We start from the raw sequence: 19589 nt of genomic DNA on the forward strand, positions 1-19589 counted from the left end.
TTGCACATATCCTTTTTTCAAGAGTCTGTTCCGCAGATATGGCGTACAAGGAAATCAGAGTATTTGGTACTTGATTAAATGAGAAATATAAATATCGTATGCCAGAGATTAAGGTATATTGCTTCACAGGTAAGAAAATTTTATAGGTTTAGAATTAAAGTCGTATCATTTATCTCATTTTCCAACAAAGTAATAGATGGGTTTAACATCAGAAATATTCTTCATCGTAAAGAGGTATTTTCCAAAATGCCATCATATTTTAAAGATCAATCTGTTCCTATTGTGTCTTACAGCTACACAAAGACAAACAGTAGTAAAATTTCCAACCATACAAAGAAATTGCAGGAAGTAAACATTGAGGAATACTTAAAATCCCCTCTGACATATGCCTGTGCTTCTTCTGTCTTTAGTTAGAGTCCACCTTGTCATGTCATCACTGATGATATGAATACCATTAAGAATGAGTTCATACGTAAGGTAGTTTCTCATTGGCCCATATTCAGAGAACCACATTGGTAATCTCAAGATATGTGCCAATAAAAGACCTAAGTCTGTATTCAACGATCGAGAGGCACTTGAGAGTCTCTTCTCACTGCATGTGAAATATGTTATCGTCCCAATGGACAAAGCTTCAAACAACATTGTATTTGTTTGTAAAGCGCATGACCTCAATTGCCTTATTAAGATATTGCGCGTTGATAGTACCATCCTAGGTAATGACAATTACAAACGTACTTCTTTTGTCAAAAATGAAATCTTAAACAACCATAGGTCCCTAATGTCTTGTTTAAACATCGAAACAAAATGTAAGGACTTACCTTCATTGTATTGGATTCCCAAACTTCATAAGAATCCATGAAAGAAAAGTATACAGCCTAAATTTCATCTTGCTCCACGAAAGATATTTCAACTCATCATCCCATGATATTTTTAATCATATGTGGATACATAAAAATTCTTGAGATTTACTTCAAAACCTAAAACCCTGCAGCTTTTTGGAAATTGTTTCTTCTCTCCAATTTTTTGACATGTCAACACTATACATTACGTTACCACATGATAAATAGAAATCTCGTTTGAAAGGACTTATTAGTAAATCTTTTGCTGTTTCGAGAAAAATTATGTTGTTCTTGGTTACATGTACAAATCCAGATATTTGTCTAAAGCATCGCAGAAGGGCAAAGTGTTCTACACAGAAAAACATGTTAGCAATATGCTTGATTTCCTCATTGATAATATATTTATCACATTTTGATGAGCTATTTTTCAACGACAAATTGGCATACCAATGGCCATTTTCTGTACTCCTCTTTTATCCGATTTGTTTGTTTTATATTCATACGAGACTGATTTTTTTCAGAATCTCATAAAAAAAAAAAAACAAAATATGCTAAATCATTTAATTCTACATACAGATATATTGGTGTAGTATTGTCCATCAACAGCCCATCTTTTGGTAAATGGTTACCTTCGACAACCACCTTAGCTCGAGATAAAGAGACTACAGAAACAGCTTTTTTTGTATTTTTATTTTTATTTACATTTCAAATTAGACAATGACATTTTTTTAAACATATACTATTGAAAAACTGACGAAATTTTAAACTCTTTGATATATCATGTTTACACACTCTTCATGATTACCGAATTATAGTTGTTAGACACACAGACAATTTGTGTAAATCAGACAGCAGACAAGAGAATGATGCACATATGTTCCTAAATAGGCTCAATATAAATGCAATTGATGTTTAATTTGGTAATAAAATGACGATTTTTTTCTACTTCTAATTCATTGATTCATACTGAACTTACAAAATCTAAACAAAATAATTTTCTTTTTTTCACTTAAATGACAGACCGTTCATCACTATAGTAGATCAGCCTTGTAAAGAGAGGGAATTTTATTTTATAAGATTTGGAAAGCGCGGGGTTATGTAATTGCTGACTTATTTCTTCTGACATTTTAATTAATATAATGAAGGGTGCTAACAAAATAAACCTACAGAATTGATCAGCTCTAGTTAACAGTCAAAATGAAATCCGTGGAAATAGTCACATCAAGATTGAAACTAGAAAGTTTGAAACCACCGCAATGGTCCTAAATTCGAGCAGACAATTTCGATGAAATGATGGGTTTAACCAGTTTTCTAGCGCGGTAAACTTCCCTCTTCCATCGGGAAGAAGTTAACTGACACCATTCACAATTGGTCAAATCAATCGTCAATTGAAACAGAGAATATTAACAGAAACAAAACTTTTAAAATGCATTGCTACGTCGAAAAACAAAATGTAGGAAATAATAATTTCCAAATATGCATACGTGCATTTATTTCATTTTTTCATTTAAATACGAATGTTTAATTGAAAATAACTATCGACCTTGCATGTTTCAAATCTAATTAAAATGGTTTTATGTTTGTCGCAAATGAACGATGTTGTTTTCTAAAAATATCGACATTTCATTAAAACATATTTGAAATCTTGCATAATAATCTGTTACACTACATAACTCTTACGGTTAATTATATCGTGATGAATTACAGTTCCAGGACTAACTTTGAGTTGTTTGATATTGATAGAACCCTTATCGCATATCTTACCTTCAACGGGTACTGACACCGCCACTGTCTTTTTATACTATCATCGTGTTTAATGTGACCCAATGACAAAGTAAAGTAGACAATTTCCTGAGCAGTATTTACAAGAAATAGTTGTGTGAACATAATATAAATGTTTTAAATAAATGATATAAAGCAAGATAAATTGATATACGATAACATATGTCAGATGCTGTAGCTGTATCGTCATTTGATTCTCTCCGTGTCCAAGTAGAAAAATGCCGATCTGTGTCTTCTAGTCACTCAGAGTATTCTCGACACATTATTCGACAGGAAGATTATAAGGCAATTTTTTAACATTACTGTATATTCTATTGAACGGAGAGATAGAGTACATATTATCATGATATTTATTGATTTAAACGTTTGTTAATTCAATCAAACCTATTCAAACGTCTCATTGACAAGGAATGGGATTCAGTCAATTCACGAACTTGAAGCATCGAATACATTTGTAGGTTATGTAACAAATAAGCGTAATGACTATGGGAACATATAACCTTTACGTTGCGGGAGTGAATAACTGGCACTCCCTGTAACATAACACAATAACATGAATCATGTAACATAATTCAAATGAGTCCTATGTACATTGTACTTTACACTATATTTTAAAATTTCACTGCATTGGTATTCATTATTTCTCGATCAATGTTTTTTTTTTTATCATTTATTTCCTTATGGGAATGATGATCTTGTAGTCGGAATAATGCTTGAAGCAATATCAAAACCGCATGTTTTAGGAATGTTATAGATTTGTTCAGGTTCTGTGTTTAGAACTTTCAGTGATAAATATTGATTTGAGGGTTTACAGATAAATTTATGCAATTCAACTTGTTCATGGTCTGAAATGGTGAACGTTTTTGACAATGTCTTCATCTCTGCGCTGTCTACTTGTCGTGTATTTTCCTTTCCGATATTCCCAGTTTCAATAGGGTCAATATACGAATAAACAGAGCTCGAAGACTGAGACCCTTGATTATTAGACAGAAAAGGATTTGCTAATGTTCCGAACGGAATATTTGGCACATTTTGTCTTGAACTCGAGTCCTCGTCAATTGTTTCATATTGGCCTTCCTGAAGACTTTGTGCGCTATATGTATTGTTTTGGGCGATGGACTCGCTCTCTCTTTCATTCCGATTATCCAAGTCTCTAACCAGAATCCGGACGTCACTCCGTCTATTTGCGTATCTATTCATAACAAAGTTACATCCAACTGACACCAGAAGGACAAATAAAAGTCCTCCAATAATCAAGAGGTACGAACTAACATTAAAGCTGTAATCTGAAGTAAAACATGAAATATGTGTATGTTTTTGTTAAATGAGATGGACACGATAATGGCATTCCATTTTTTTTTTTTTTTTTTTTTTTTTTTTATTTATTTTTGTACATGAACTGCAGTTAAAGTAAAACAATAACAAAAACAAATGCATCGAATTTTGACAGAATGCAGTTTTATTCATTTAAATTAAAAAAAAAATACTGAATATAACAGTCAAATAAGACACAATCGGTCTTAAACAAATAACAGTAGAAAACGTCATATGCCATTTTGGAAGAAATTATAAATGGATTATATACCTTGTTTTTCAACATACACTTGTGTTGTATTTGGCGTATCTATTTTTTTAGCTTTTGCTGTTCCATCTGAAATTTAATCCACAGTGTATAATACCAACTATATTCTGATTTGTTATATTATAAATAACTGTTATTCTCATTAAACAAATTGATTTGTGCTCTGCATTAAGCTTAAAATAATAATATCTTTTACATATTCATATTTAAAGAAAATATCCATCCATCAAAGTACATAAAAAACTGTCATTTCGGAATTAAGTATTTTATACGGATAAGTTGGAATATGCTTTCATGCTCCTAATTATGACAGACGAATTGTTAGGGGGATGAAAATGATGTAGATGTCAAGTTAACAAATACACTGGCCTTGATATGATTTTACTTGCCTATTGACGTCTAGTTATGTTCTTGGTTTAAATCTGTTCTTGTTAGGTTAAAATCAGACCTATCAAAACTGGTTTCGACATCGACAAAACGTTAAATACCTATCACGTTTTCACCCTCGTTCTCGACAAAAGTTATTATTACGTTTCATCTTACATAATATTTTGTTTACGTCATGACCGTAACATGATCTAAAACGTTAACAGTAAACAATAATAAATTTTCTGTAAGAAGAAAATTAAACTCGATAAGTAAGAAGTCGTTTTTGTTTTCCTTATTTTTTTTTTTACAAATCAATGTATACCATTGCATTCGGACGTTTTTGATATTTTTTTTGTTATGATAGTCAAAGTTCAATTATCTTGAAATCGAAATTTGCGACATAAGTGTTTCAAGTTAATAAAGATCAAAATATCCCAAATTAATCAGTTAGAAAACCCCACAAAGACAGAAAAACAACTAAACTACACATTCAGAAAATTTCAATCTTTTAAACTTATTTATTTTACTTAATTTTATTTGATTTTATATATTTTTTTATTTTTCATTTATTTATTTATCTTTTTATTTGTTTTTGTTTGCCTTTCTTCCTTATTATCTACAAAACACGAATAAAGAAATTCTTAAATTTGTTTCATGTAATTCATCTAAAAGTTTGGAAATAATAGCTTTAAAACATTCATTCGTACATGTACATAAATTGGGATAATTACATTGAAAACAAGTTTGTGTCTTCAAAAAATTGGGGAGTTTGAAACAAATAAATAATATTTAGGGAAAAAATTCATTTTATTTACGATTTCCAGCAGTCAGAGCAGTATTTTCTGACTACATTGAAAGTTTACAGTTTTACCATATATGCCATCTGTTTCTATAGCCGTTGTCTCATCAAGTTCGTTACTTTTTGTGTTTCTGCTATACGCACGTTCCTGAGCTACAAACAGATAAATAATGATTATTATTTCCATATTTCAATATTGTTCGTTTTGAATGAAAGTCAGTTTAATTGAAAAACACAGAGTTATTTAAAAAAAATGAACAAAAATTATATTTTATATTGTACTTTTAGACCTATGCTTGTCGTAAAATTTACACAAACCTGCTGTTGTGTCCTTTATTCTGTTGTCCTCGCTTGATAATGTCCCTAATCCCAAAGTGGTATACTCTGAAATGTAAAATAATATAAACGTACATAGCTTTATGCTTAAAATGATATATTAAACATGTGCATGGTAATAGTTGGTATCTTTGCGTTTAGCAAAGGAAATAAGCATGCCAATCGTCTGGTTTCACAACGTAAAATTTCAAACAATTTGAAAAAAAACAATGTAACAAAGCTAGATGTCTTACAGAGATTCAATTAAACGATTACACTTATACAAATTTGTGTATTCTAATTTGCAAAGAGCATCAGTTAACTTGACAAAATCATTCCATCTTCAATCCACGTTTGATTATACAGTGAAATCGTAGTTAACTGAACCCTGAATAATCAAAAAACACCTCTCAACCTGAAGCTTCTTAATGTCCAAAATATTAATTATCAAGCCATTAATAAACGAATTCCCGTTTAAACTGAACTTATCTGAAAACCCAACGGGATTTAAATTGGTACATGTATCGCTGCATCTAAATGACATAGACATAGACACGAGATATCAACGGATGTGTGTGCAGTTTAATAGTATTTACTAACAACCATGCCAATTATACAAACCGGATACTAGCAAAACTATTATCTTCCGATATATTTTATTTTCATCTATTAATTCACAAAGGTATTCTCCTGTGTCCATCAATTGAAGATCAACAATTTTCAAATTATAATGTCCGGTTGGTTGTTCAATGTCTATACTCAGTCTTTCTGCCCAGTTTGGCTGCTTTGATGATGTAAGTCCTGAAGTCAATATGGTTTTATTATCACGCCATCTTTTGTGTAGTGGTTCACAGTTGCATTTGCATGGAAGTATTACAGTATCACCAGGTTTGTGCCTAAGGAAAGTCGTTTCCACGAAGGGTGCAGAAAATGCTATCAAATTTTAAAATTTTATATTGAATGAAAAATATTCTTTCCGTTAGTATTTCCCGTCTTTTTCGCGAATTATTTCAGAAAGACAGGGAAGGAAACAATGAACATTACACAGGCAAATATTTTTCACGTGAAATTCATATGAAATTCACATGAAATCAACATGATTTTATGTGAAATTCACTAAACACGAATTTCATGAGAACATTTCGTGTGAATTTCACGTGAAGGCTTCATTCATCCGAATTTCACGTGAACTCTGTCACTTAGTTTATTTGCTCAATTTAGGTGAAAATCATGTGAAATTCATGTGAAAATCATGTGAAATAATTTTGCCTGTGTATTTGCGAGTTAAATCACTGCAATTTTCAAAAGGGACGTATGTAAGTATTGTTTTTACAACAAAATGAATAAATAAACGCAATACTACGTTTATTTATTTTTTTTTGTTTTGGTAAAAATAATACTTACACACGCCCCTAGTCTTTGTACATGATACTTTTTTCATATAATTACAATATTTAATTGATTACAAGGACATATAATTACCATTAAGAAATAAAACTGTGTTCATCAGATCTGAAAGAAAAATGTACCAATGTAATTATAATTTATTGGTGTATTGATATCATGACACATAAGACATATATGATCCAATGCTTATAAAAATCAAGATAAATGGGATGAATTTAATGATATTGCTATAAAAAGCTTATGATTTATGTAGACAGAAAATAATATTTGAGGCTAAAACTTTAAACTTTAGGTATCATTTCTGTCTGTCGGAATGCTTATCTGTACAATTATAAGATGATATTAAATTTTATGAAATTTCAAATAATTCTGAACCTGTAAAGATGTATTCTAATAATACTTAAATAATACATACCTTGAATAAACATGGTTTTCATTTAACACCAATGTAAAAACAATATCGTGATATGTTATATGAGTATCAATAGACCTTGTTAAATAGTGACAGGCTGGCTGTCGACAGGGAAGTTATTGTTTGTAAAACAATCTTCAATTTAACATAAATAAATGTGAACGAAATTGGTACTTTGCAATAGTTATTTTTTTCCGATTTAAGTGGAGTGTGACTATATGATTTTCCGTCGTCTACATCAAAAATATAGATTATGCAGAAGAATAAATATTGTTTCTGCGGTGGGTTCTTTCTGTATCATCAAAACGAAAAAAGAAAAAAGAAAGAAAATTGAGAATATATAAGTTTCAGGTTCAGTTCAAATTACTCGTATGTCAAATTTACTATTACAACAGCCCTTTCTACCAAATGCAAACAACTTATATACAACAAAGTTTGAAAATATCAATTATAAAGTTAAATGAAAAGTAACTGGCAAATGAATTATATGTTACAATCAAACTCTAATGTGTAATAGTACAAGAAACACGAAATCACATTACGGAAACATACACAAACAAGCAAATTTTTAAAAATTTGAACTAGATATTTTGAATAATTTTATCAATAATTTGCATGCAACATAAATAAATATTTAAGCTTAAGTCGAAAAAAAAACATTGTTACAATTTAAAGTACCTCTATAGGGGAAAGTGTAATCAATGAGGCAAAATAACCTGTACTAGGATTATACTACGAGAAGCTGATGCCATAGTACTCTAAACTGTACTACCTACAAGTCTTACATTATGATCACACTAAATTCGACGACAATCAGGAGATATTTGGGATTAAAGATCTGCATGAATCACTAATTATAAACTTCTGCTTGATGTTAAGGACATACGAGCTCTAGACAGTTTTAACCTACAAAAAGTTAAGTTCTTGTCGTATGCAATACTATGGAGTAGGCATTGCCTAAATCAGTGAGTTCCGTCTGTGCGAGACTCGTTTATATAATAAAGGACATTACAAAATAGGGAATCAGGTTAAGAATTGTTGTTACGCAAGTGCAGTATTTTTTATTTGTGTTCAAGCAGCAAGCGAAATCAATATTTTTATTTGAAAATCTGCCTTGCTAAAATGAATGAAAAACTTGACAAAAAAATGTTGTTTTTTTTTTTTTTTTTTTTTTTTTTTTTTCAAAATATCCCAACCCATCCCCCTCTTCCCTTGCTTTCAAAATGATCGATAACTTTGTAGCACGTTGACGTATCTTACAGTTTTTTATCCGTAAGGCTTTCTCTAGGAACAACCTTTTCAGTTTTAGCCGGTCAGAACAGTTTTACATAAACTGGAAATATTACAGTTCTCCACGGATGGTGGGAATAGTTAAGACATATCAAGAGATGTAAATGCAACTGACAGCTGCAAATTCCAAACAAGAATATGATTGTTTTTCGTATCTTAGAATAGAATAGGAGCCATCTTTAATTACTTTACAACAATACAACAACTATATTCCTTACGAATGAGTCTAATCAACAGTTTTGTCAACATATTGGGTGAGAATAGCGCTTTCCGTGAAAAATTTCCGTGAAGACTATCATCAAAAAAGAGTAATCAAGTGAGCCAAAGTTATAGCAGTAATCAAAAGAGTGTAATCCAGTGACAACGACCAGACATGGAAAAGTTATCAAGGGAACCAAGGTTATAGCGGTAATCAAAAAATAAACTTAAAAATCAATGGTAAAGGAAAACTATTGACCAATTTTTATGACAAACTTGATTACATTTCATTCAGAATTGTCATCTTTCCTTTCATCTGTGGCAACATCCCTTCAGCATCTGCTTATGGAGTGTTCATATCATAACACATACGTTATGCCAGAGCTTGCCGAAACTACGCAGACGTTTTGTATCCCGCTGGAACTCTATCAAATAGGCTTCTGGAACAGGGTTATGTTGCTACAAGATTGACGTCAACACTACAGAAGTTTTATGGTCGTCATCATTAACTCGTGGATCGTTATGGTGAATCCATCTGCACCATGAAAACTGATTTATTCAACCGGTCATAGTTTTCTCTTCCTCGTTTGTCTACCTCAATCTTGACTTTTTATGAGCAATTCGGCGGGTGTTTTTAAAAAAAGCAGAAGGCGTTTACCCTATTGGGTCACCTGGTCCATGCTCCCAGCTTTTAGTGGAGTCCGAGTTGCTCATTTGCTTTTGTTACTTTGTATGTATGATTTTGGTTAGTTTATGTTCTTTGTTGTGTATGTCTGTTTTCCATGTCTGATATTTGTCCCTGGATTACATTCTTTTGACTACAGCTATGTTATGTGTCTGTGTGTCTGTGTTAAAAGTTCAAATAATTACCAAAACGAATCTCAAACAAATCAATATCTGACATTGCTTTCAAATGTATCATATCAATGTGCAATACGTGAAAGTGTTATTTAATAAGTACAATGATAGATTGTGATTTCAGAAGTTTTCCCCTAAGATAGATTCTGTATTATTATACATTCTAATTGCTACTGGCTTTATTATTGTTCTGGTGGCATCAACCGGTTGCAGCTGTATTGTCGATAAACGCATCTTCAATAGTACAGAATCATATTGCTTAATGAAGAGATATTGACATACCATACGATACTTTAAATCGATATTTATCATTAAAAGTTCTGCAAAGTGAAACTGAAATAAACAAAAGGATTTCTAAAATGACATTTTTTTACATTGCGTCCTGAACTAAAACTTCATCGTCTCCGTAAACAAATCTTTGATACTTTAATTTTATCAGCAACAGCAGTAGCTCAATTAAAGGGTGTGTATTTATGATTATGTATATCTATTTGTGTGTGTATAACTTCATTTTCTTATGCAACACACATATTCTTCATAAGAAGATGTGATGGAAAATCAATTATTAAGTGAATGCCACACCTTCATTCTTTTTTAAAAATGTTTGTTTTGAATATTTAACGTTTTTGTCGAGATTCTCGTTAATGTAACGAAATGATTAAGTTTCGAATTATCAAGGTCAAACCTATTTTCAGTCGAATTTTTGGTGGTTCTGTTGGTGTGTTAATTTGCTTTACTTCTTTTTAATTTGTTGTCATGTTCGGTTTGGCGTTTTCTGTATATTTCCTTTCTTATTAAACATTTGAAATAGAAGGTTTAAGCCGGATACATTTGCATTAGAAACGGGACTCTTAGCCCACTCTTTCCGTCGGAAATTACTGTACTAAGTCAGTACCGCTGCATGTTGTTGCTTTTTTTTTAATTTTCTTATGTTTGCATTGATGTCGTTATATTTGTTCACGGACTTTCTTTTTGACTGTTGACTAGGATCTACCTTTCCAGAAATTGTGATTTTACTTTTATTTAGTAAGGCTGCCAAAGCATCTTTTGTTTCTAATCAAAACATGCCAGAACATTACATTTATTACTCTTACGACCATTACTTTTCATTTACCATAGATAATGAGAAGAGAATGCACATGGACTTTACCATGAATTCAAAAAAGCAAATACCTTTTAAACATTTTAAATAAGGACCTTTTATTCCAACAATGTATTAGACAAGTAATCTATTGTTAGCTGTCCATTTCGTATTGCTAACGTAACAACCAAAATATATTATGAAGATCGTCGAAGTTAACCCAAGGAGGTAAGACGTATTTATATTGCATTGTTCCATTTGAGTTTGGTATAATCCTCATTTTCGATACAACGGGATATTATTTAATTGAAATGTCATCCAAATAATAAACAAAAGGTAGCTCCCACAGTGTGTGCATACTTATAAATGTCATCATTCTTTGAACTATGTATTGACAACCTTTAAGAGAATATTAGCTTTCGTGCACAATCAATAACATAGTTACTTAAGGGAAAATATGAAACGAAATAACCAAAATGATACATACAAAGTATCAAAAGTATATGAGCAACTCAATTAAAATCTGGCTCTCAGGGTTGAATTTTAGGAAACTAACATTTCACAGCATGTTAATTGTATGTAGACTTTAATTCTGATATAAGTATGTGGTGGTAATGGATAAACAACGGTATTGATCAATTGTACTGACATATTTTTTTTTTTTTTTTTTTGTATTATATTATAAATTAATTTTGATGTACAATTGTTATAACATTTCCTTTTTACATTTGTTTTATTACCAACTAATTCTGAATTAAAATGTAGTTTTACTGAAAGTATTATTGTTTGTGGGGAACCAATTTTCGTTGTTTCCGTGGATAGGTTAAACCACAAAATTTTGTTCCCAACGAAAAAGAGATTTCAACTGAAGTGTATACTGAAAACCGCAAAACTCAAAACTCCTGGCATTTGCGTTTATTTCCTAATCCAGGTAAATTGAAGTATTTTCACAATATATGTCATTTAAGGTGTGGAATGCACAAACAGTTCAGTGTTCGCAAAACAGAAACGATTTCTCCAGAATTATTGGAGGGAAGCTATGATGAATTATATCACGAAAAATATATATTTCCACCGAAGGATTTGTGCATGTTTATTATATTTTTCTGGATTTATCCTATAATTCTCTTTTCACAGAGAACAGTAAAAACAACATTGACAGTGATAGCAGTAAGATTGTTAGTTCTCGCTCTCCAACTATAATGTGTCCCGTCAGTAATTTAAAATTACAATCTATATCTTGAATGGTCCGATTTAGCAGAGGATTCGGAATGTAGTATCGAAGAAAGGAGTATTCGTTCTTCGTTCTGTGAATAAATAGTTTATAATTAAATTAGTTATACCCGTATGAGTGAATTGTTCATTGGATTATTTTGACTGTTTTTGATAGATACAACATTGTATGTATTGCATACACGTTGTCTTCAGGCTGGTGGTTAACCGGCGGCAGCTAGTAAATATGAGCCAGATAGAGTGTTTAAGGTAATGGGTGCGTAAATAACTAATCCGACAATTATTTGTTTTAAATTGGAATATGTAAAAATTATGGTTACATGCAAATATACCCATTATTTAGGTTCAGGTACAGCTTTCCACTTTATCATGACTTTATGTGTAGTCCCTTTGCTAATTCAGTGTGAAATTTCGATATCTGGGATAAATCAATATTTGTGTCCGTGGTTTGTGTGATACCAAATGATGAGGGGTTTTCTCCCGAAGGAGGTAATCTTTTGAGAAATAAAAATACTTTTTTCGACAACAATCATTGGTTCTCAACTTATGGCGAAGTTAATATAAATTTACATTTTCTTCATAACGAAATTAACACCAATTTTCTTTGTTAAGAATATTTAAATCAGTGATAATTTTAATAAATGATATATAATTTTAACATTCAACATTTAACATTAACATTCAAATCAAATCCAAATAGTATTTGCAACTAAAAAAATAAAGTTGTACATGGCTGGGACGGTCAACTGTGCACCCCTCCCACTCACCTATTTTATTATGATTTTAAGGCTGTTCGTTCCTCCAATTTACAAATCAATTTGTCGGCAAAAATTTTTCACTTTTAAATATAAGCTGAATTTTTTTACACCACTGAGTCAAAATCTCATGATATTTTGTCTCCATTGTCCTTGTCTAGATCATCTTGGGACATCATGTATGAATAAATTGAATAAATAAAAATTTCACATAGCACATATGGTAATTGAGTGATATTAAGAATGTGTACCCCTACCCCAAAGAGAATTAAGGCTTCTGTAAAAAAAGGTTTATTGGTATTTATGTTAGTACTATCAAAACTGATACTTCTGGAATTCTTTTGTTGACTTCTCATCATCAGGTTTTCCGATTTTTATATTTTGTTACTTTTCGCACATCATTTGGTTACTTGCCTTGTCCATTTCGAGTGAAGTAGTCTGGTACACGGGTTGGTGAGTGCGGAAAAGACTAGTACTTCCAGTTGTGCTTGTGTACATTTTTCATACATGTATGTATCATAATGGCGAGTGAAGCCTGTATAAAAAATACCAGGCGTCAAATATTGATCAATCAGAGACATAAAAAAGTCTTTTATTGTTAAAGCAAGAAACAGGAATAATTAATATACACAATGCAAACATAATGAATTTGAATTACATATAAATCTTGGAAAAAAAAGAAATCAAGAGAACACACAAACTGAAATACTTGCAATATGAGCCCTCACAAAAACAGGAAGTTACATCATGTGCTCCGGAAAGGTACGCATGCCCTTCAGCTCAGGTTTAAACATTACCAATATTATACCATTGGAAAACTTTCATGATACAAAAACATTAAAATGGTAAAAATAATCCGAAAAAGACAAACTAAGTGTAAGAGATAAAAAAATCTACGTTCAACCTATTTACACACAACGGTTGATTTTAAAATTGGTAAGTAGGTACCCAGAAATCTACCAAATTATCTTCTGTTTTATTATGAAATATGTAAAAGATTTTGATATATTTCTGTATAGGTGTTACCCTTTACACGATGTTAGTGAACTAAGAAACTTGTAGATAAAACATGTTTGCACCAATGTACATGTAAGTCGTAAGGCTTAACTTTGTAGATCCGTACATTGGTGCAAACATGTTTTATCTATTGCAAGTTTCTGTATGTCTAGTAAGTGTCAATCCGGTACGTAAAACGAAATGAAGATGTCTGTGGTATAGAAACTTCATCTCGGTCAATCAAACTGCGATAACGATCATAAAACATCTGGAGTGATTATATTAATACAGGCTGAACAAACACTTGTCACAAAATATAACTTGACACTATGAAACTTCACAAATGTATTGCCACAATGAAAGGGGTAAGTTAGAATAGAAAAAAAATCAAATTCAACACAATTGTCATGATGTTTCGATTTTTAACGTCGTGTATCAACTATGAATAAGGTTAGTTTCAGGTATGAAACAGAAGGAAGCGCAATTGTCATTTTATTTTAAGTTTTTTTTATTACAAGCTCATTAGGGTAAATCGAGTTAAAGTTACCCTTCAAACTAGGAATATTCAGTGATAGAAATACTGGGCTGCTCTGTTTTTTTATTTATTTATTTATTTTATTTTATTTCTTTTTTAAAGCCCTTGTTTAATATTGAACGTCTTACGAATACAACAAAAAAACAAAGAGTGGTACACAATTGCTTTCCAAAGTCTGATGGATCACCTGTCCATAAAATCGATCAGTACATTTTTGAATAGAAATTCGACGTCAGTCCCAGAGTACATTTTGTTAGAGTCTGTAGTATTTCATATAAAGTCTTTCATTTAACTTAAAATAGATAAACATACATTTAAGTCAGCTAAATAAGTTCACACAAAATTGTCTTATATGGCATGTGGTAGTATGCTGAGAGGCAGATTAACCAAGACTTCATATACTAGCACAAAGGTTAAGAAGTCAGATGAGATGACACGAGCTCTTCGGTTGTAAAGTTGCTGTTTCAACTCTATACTAAAATATGGATGAAGACTTCGTGCATCAGAAGAATTCGAAAGTCGGCTCCCGCAAACCCATTTCAGAATCTCTAGCAACAAATGAAATATATTCTTTCTTTCATCAACTTGGAACATTTTTTCAAGGAGTTAATTCTGTGATTCATATTGAGCAAACTTTCAAGTATGCTTATGTCTTTTGTTCTTTTACATACGATATTATATAAACTGTACAATTGAGAATGTTGTACATTTAGTACTTGTTTTTATGAGTAAAATAATTTAATAGACGTATATAATGAAACAACAAGGCTACACCGATAAGCTTTCAGTGGGATGTTTCTGTCTGTTTTACATATTACCTTTATCTCGTTCGTATGGCAAAATGGAAAGACAATTTGTAATAAATACTTAACTGTAAATTCCCGCGAAGAATGAACCCATTTTAATGTTCCATTAACAAAATCCCTTATACATGCAAAATAAGGTTTTACCTTGCAGGGAGTTCCTATGCGCTTTTTCATATTTCCTTCGATCTTAAATCCACATTTCTGAAATGCCTATAAAAACACATATTAAGAAAACATAAACAAAAATATTTGTATATTACAGGAAAAGGAAAGTCAATCATAAAATTAAAGCAAAAAAAAATAAATCTGAAAGTCCTTTTTTACTATCAGGTTCTCAATTCTTATGAAATGTTAGCTATACTTCACTTTGTAACTGGTTATCTTTATCTATCCTGCTTTTTGTTGATCGCAATACATTTATTGAATTAAACATTTGAGGAGTTCCATAAATACCAAACAAAACCAAGCACCTACTGGTAAGTTCTAAAGTTTTAAAGTTGGCAGCTATAATGAAATATGCTAACCTTACATAAATGAGAAAGGTCACATTGGCTTTTATGATAATCAGTTTTCCTGTGTCAGAAATATGATTTTATAGTTCAAATTTATCAAAATGAAATGTGCAATGTTACATCATACTATATTTATAAATGAAGTGCATTTTGTGGCTAAAATTGTAAGAAAACAAAATTATGTAGCAATTTCTTTTTTTTTTAGCATCTATTTTGTATACCTGCTGAAACCCCAGTTGTGGTCGTACGTGCTTGACTACTGTATGACGAATGGAGCGAATCAAAAGAAGAACTAGATGGATCTGGCAGGAAATAAGCGTATATTCTTTATTTAAGTTACGTCAAAAAAGTAAAAAGTGCAAATATCAGACGTTAATACAATATACTTATTTCCAAATTTGATAATAACAGTATCATAAGTAAGTACTTCCAAGACTTTTTACTAACATTTAAAATGAAACTGAAAAGGAAAAATGTTGGAAAACGTTTTACTTATGATTTATAACATCTTGTTCACAGTATGGCGAATCTCATTTGACTAATCTATTTTCAAAATCTTTTGCATATTAATTCATAATGATCAGGTACCTATTTGAAGACTCATATATTCTTATAGTATTTCACTTTTTATACAAAAACTCAAAGACTTAGTTTATCCTTAAGACATCTTATTTGAATAAGTATACAAAATAGACAAAGCTTCGTAGGTTATGTTAAAGGAAAGAGTAATCAAGGGCACCAAGATACGAGCGAAAATCAAAAGACTAGAATAATTGCGAGAAAACTGTCTTTTGTAATATCTCTACTTCCCTTCCAAGAAACCCAAAACAGTACACTCCTTGGTTATATAAGCAGTTTCGTGTAATACAAAATCAGTAAAAGTTTTAAAAATTGTATTCAGTGGTTTTATATGAATAGCGGATTAGAAAAGGCCCTTTAGGTCGACAAATAATGATAACAGATAATTTTATGCAATTCAACTTGTTCATGGTCTGAAAATTGGAAAATTGTTGAAAATGTCTTCATCTCTGCGCTGTCTTTTTGGCGATGATTTTCCGTTCCAAAATTCTCAGTTTTAATGGGTTCAATGTACAAATAAACAGAGTTTAAATATTGAGACCCTTGCGTATTAGATAGAATATGATTTGCTACTGCTCCGAGCGGAATGTTTGACACATTTTGTACTGAACTGGATTCCTCGTCAAATGTTTCATATTGGCCTTCCTTAAGATCTGGTGCGCTATATACATTGATTTTAGAGACGGACTCGTTCTCTCACTCATTCGGACTACCCCAGTCTCTTACCAGAATCCGGACGTCACTCCGTCTAATTGCGAATCTATTCATAGCAAAGTTATATCCAACTGACACAAGAAGGACAAATAAAAATCTTCCAACGATCTAGACGTACGATCTAACATTAAAGATGTGATCTGAATTAAAGATGAATTATGTGTAGGTTTTCGTTTCATGGGATGAACGCAATAATGACATCTATTTTGTACACAAATTGCAGTTAAATCAAATGCACTGAGTAGTGACAAAATGCATAATTATTCATTTCAAGAATACTGAATGTAACAGTCAAATACATAATCGGTCTTAAACAAATAATACTAGAAAACATCATATGCCATTTTGGATGAAAATATAAATGAATTATATACCTTGCCTTTCAATATACACTTTTGTTCTTTTTGGCGTATCTTTCGTCCTTGCCCATTGACGTCTAGTTATGGTCTTGGTTTAAATCTGTTCATGTTATTTGAAAATCAGACCTATCAAAACTGGTTTCGTTCTTGACAAAACTTTAATACTTATCACGTTTTCACCTTCGTTCTCGTAAACGTTATTTTTACGTTTCATCGTGCATAATAAGTAACAATTTTGTTAAGTCATGAACGTAACATGATCTTAAACGTTAACAGAAAACAATAATAAAAAAATCAATAAGAAGAAAATTAAAACTCGAAAAGTAAAAAAGTCTGTTTTTTTTTTTCCTTATTTTTTATCAACGCAATGTATAACATTGTACTAAGGTGTTTGTGATAAATGTTCATTCTCGAAATCGGTGACATAAGTGTTTCAAGTTAATAAAGATAAAAAAATTACAAACCCTACACAAACAGTAAAAACCTAAACATTCAGAATTTTTTTATCGTTTTAATTTATTTAATTCTATTCGATTTTATTCATTTTATTTATTTTTCAGTTATTTATTATCTATTTATTTATTTGTGTTTGCCTTTCCTCCTTATTATCTAGAAAAAGGAATGACGAAAATCTTAAGTTTGTCTTATGTCATTCATCTAAACGTTTTAAAATAATAACTTTAAGATAATCCATTCTTACATGTACACAAATTAAGATAATAAAATTAGAAACAAGTTTGTGTCTTCCAATGATTGGGGAGTTTGAAATATATATATATATATATATATATATAAATATATATATTATTTAAGAAAACAAATCATTTTATTAACGATTCACAGTAGTCAGACCGGTATGCTCTTGTAAAATTTTAACTTTACAGTTTTACCATATATGCCATCTGTTTCTAAGGCCGTTGTCTCATCCGGTTCGTTACTTTTTGTGTTGCTACTATACGCACTTTTCTGAGCTACAAAACAAATAAATAATTATCTTTATTTCCATATTTCAAAAAAGTTCGTTTTGAATGAATATCATTTTAATTGGAAAACATCGAATTGATCAAAAACATGAACAAAAAGTTTATTTATATTGTTTTTTTTTACCTATGGTTTTCGTAAAAATGAGCTATTTCTTTATGCAAACCTGCTGTTATATCCTTGATTCTGTGTTTCTCGCTTGATAGTGTCCCTAATCCAAAAGTGGTATACTCTGAAATGTAAACTAAAATCAACGTATCTATCCAATTGCGTAAACATAATGTATCAAATACGTCAATGGCAACAAAAAGTGGTATCTTTGCGTTTACCAAACAAAAACAAAAAAACACACCAAATGTCTTTTTTTCTTTTTTTTTTTTTTTGTTTGTTTGTTTGTAAAACTGATCTTATCTTAAAATCAAACGGGGCTTGATATGTACTTGTGTTGCTGTATTTAAATGACGTAGAAATAGACACGTGACATGAACTATGCCTATTATACAAACCGGAAACTAGCAAAACTATCATCCTGTGTCCATTATTTGTAGATCAACAATTTTCAAATTAAAATGTCCGGTTGGTTGTTCAATGTTCAAAATTAGTCTTACCGCCCAGTTTGGCTGCTTCGAAGTTGAAAGTTCTGAAGTTAATATGGTTCGCCATCTTCTGTGCTGCGGTACACAGTTGCATTTGCATGGAAAAGCACCTGGTCCATGCTCCCAGTTTTTAGTGGAGTCCGAATTTCTTATTTACTTTTGTTACTTTGTATGTATAATTTTAATTACTTCATGTTCTTTGTTGTGTATGTCTGTTTTCCATGTCTGGTCTTTGTCCCTGGATTACATTCTTTTGATTACCGCTATAACCTTGGTTCCCTTGATTACTCTTTGAAGTTATTTATCACTAAATTTGTCATGCGTTTCTCAGTTAGTTAAAACCAAACATCAGTACTTACGATTAATATGCATAATCGAACAGAATTTTATTTCTTACGAGAAAGCCAATTTAGCAAGTGTAAAAGACATTTCTAAGGTTCATGGTGGGTCCCGGTGTTTTACTGCGTGATTCAACATTTTAAGAAAACCAATTTGCATTAGACGTGTCACCAGTATCACTACTTACTTGTTGAATATGATATGCGAATTTGCGACGTCAGCTGGCGTCAACACATTGTAAACTATTTTGGA

General features: G+C 31.1%; 1 protein-coding gene and 1 long non-coding RNA gene across 2 annotated transcripts; both read right to left on the reverse strand.

The window, feature by feature from the left end:
* Positions 1–1501: 1501 nt before the first annotated feature.
* On the reverse strand, positions 1502–7589 carry LOC148602125 (uncharacterized). Its single transcript, XM_088556173.1, has 7 exons — positions 7509–7589; positions 7169–7198; positions 6308–6619; positions 5690–5755; positions 5444–5524; positions 4207–4272; positions 1502–3907 (listed from the first exon to the last, which is right to left on the reverse strand). The coding sequence occupies exons 1-7, from the start codon at positions 7528–7530 to the stop codon at positions 3300–3302; spliced, it is 1185 nt and encodes a 394-aa protein (XP_088412299.1). The 5' UTR covers positions 7531–7589; the 3' UTR covers positions 1502–3299.
* An 8403-nt stretch (positions 7590–15992) lies between these two features.
* LOC148602126 (uncharacterized) lies at positions 15993–18640 on the reverse strand. The gene is made up of 3 exons (XR_015917237.1): positions 18569–18640; positions 18312–18392; positions 15993–16071 (listed from the first exon to the last, which is right to left on the reverse strand). It is a non-coding gene; the product is annotated as an uncharacterized LOC148602126 (long non-coding RNA).
* Between the last annotated feature and the right edge of the window lie 949 nt (positions 18641–19589).

This window comes from Perna viridis, chromosome 12 (assembly GCF_037379345.1).
Source record: "Perna viridis isolate PV_CMFRI_1.1 ecotype Kerala chromosome 12, ASM3737934v1, whole genome shotgun sequence".
NCBI lineage: Eukaryota > Metazoa > Mollusca > Bivalvia > Mytilida > Mytilidae > Perna > Perna viridis.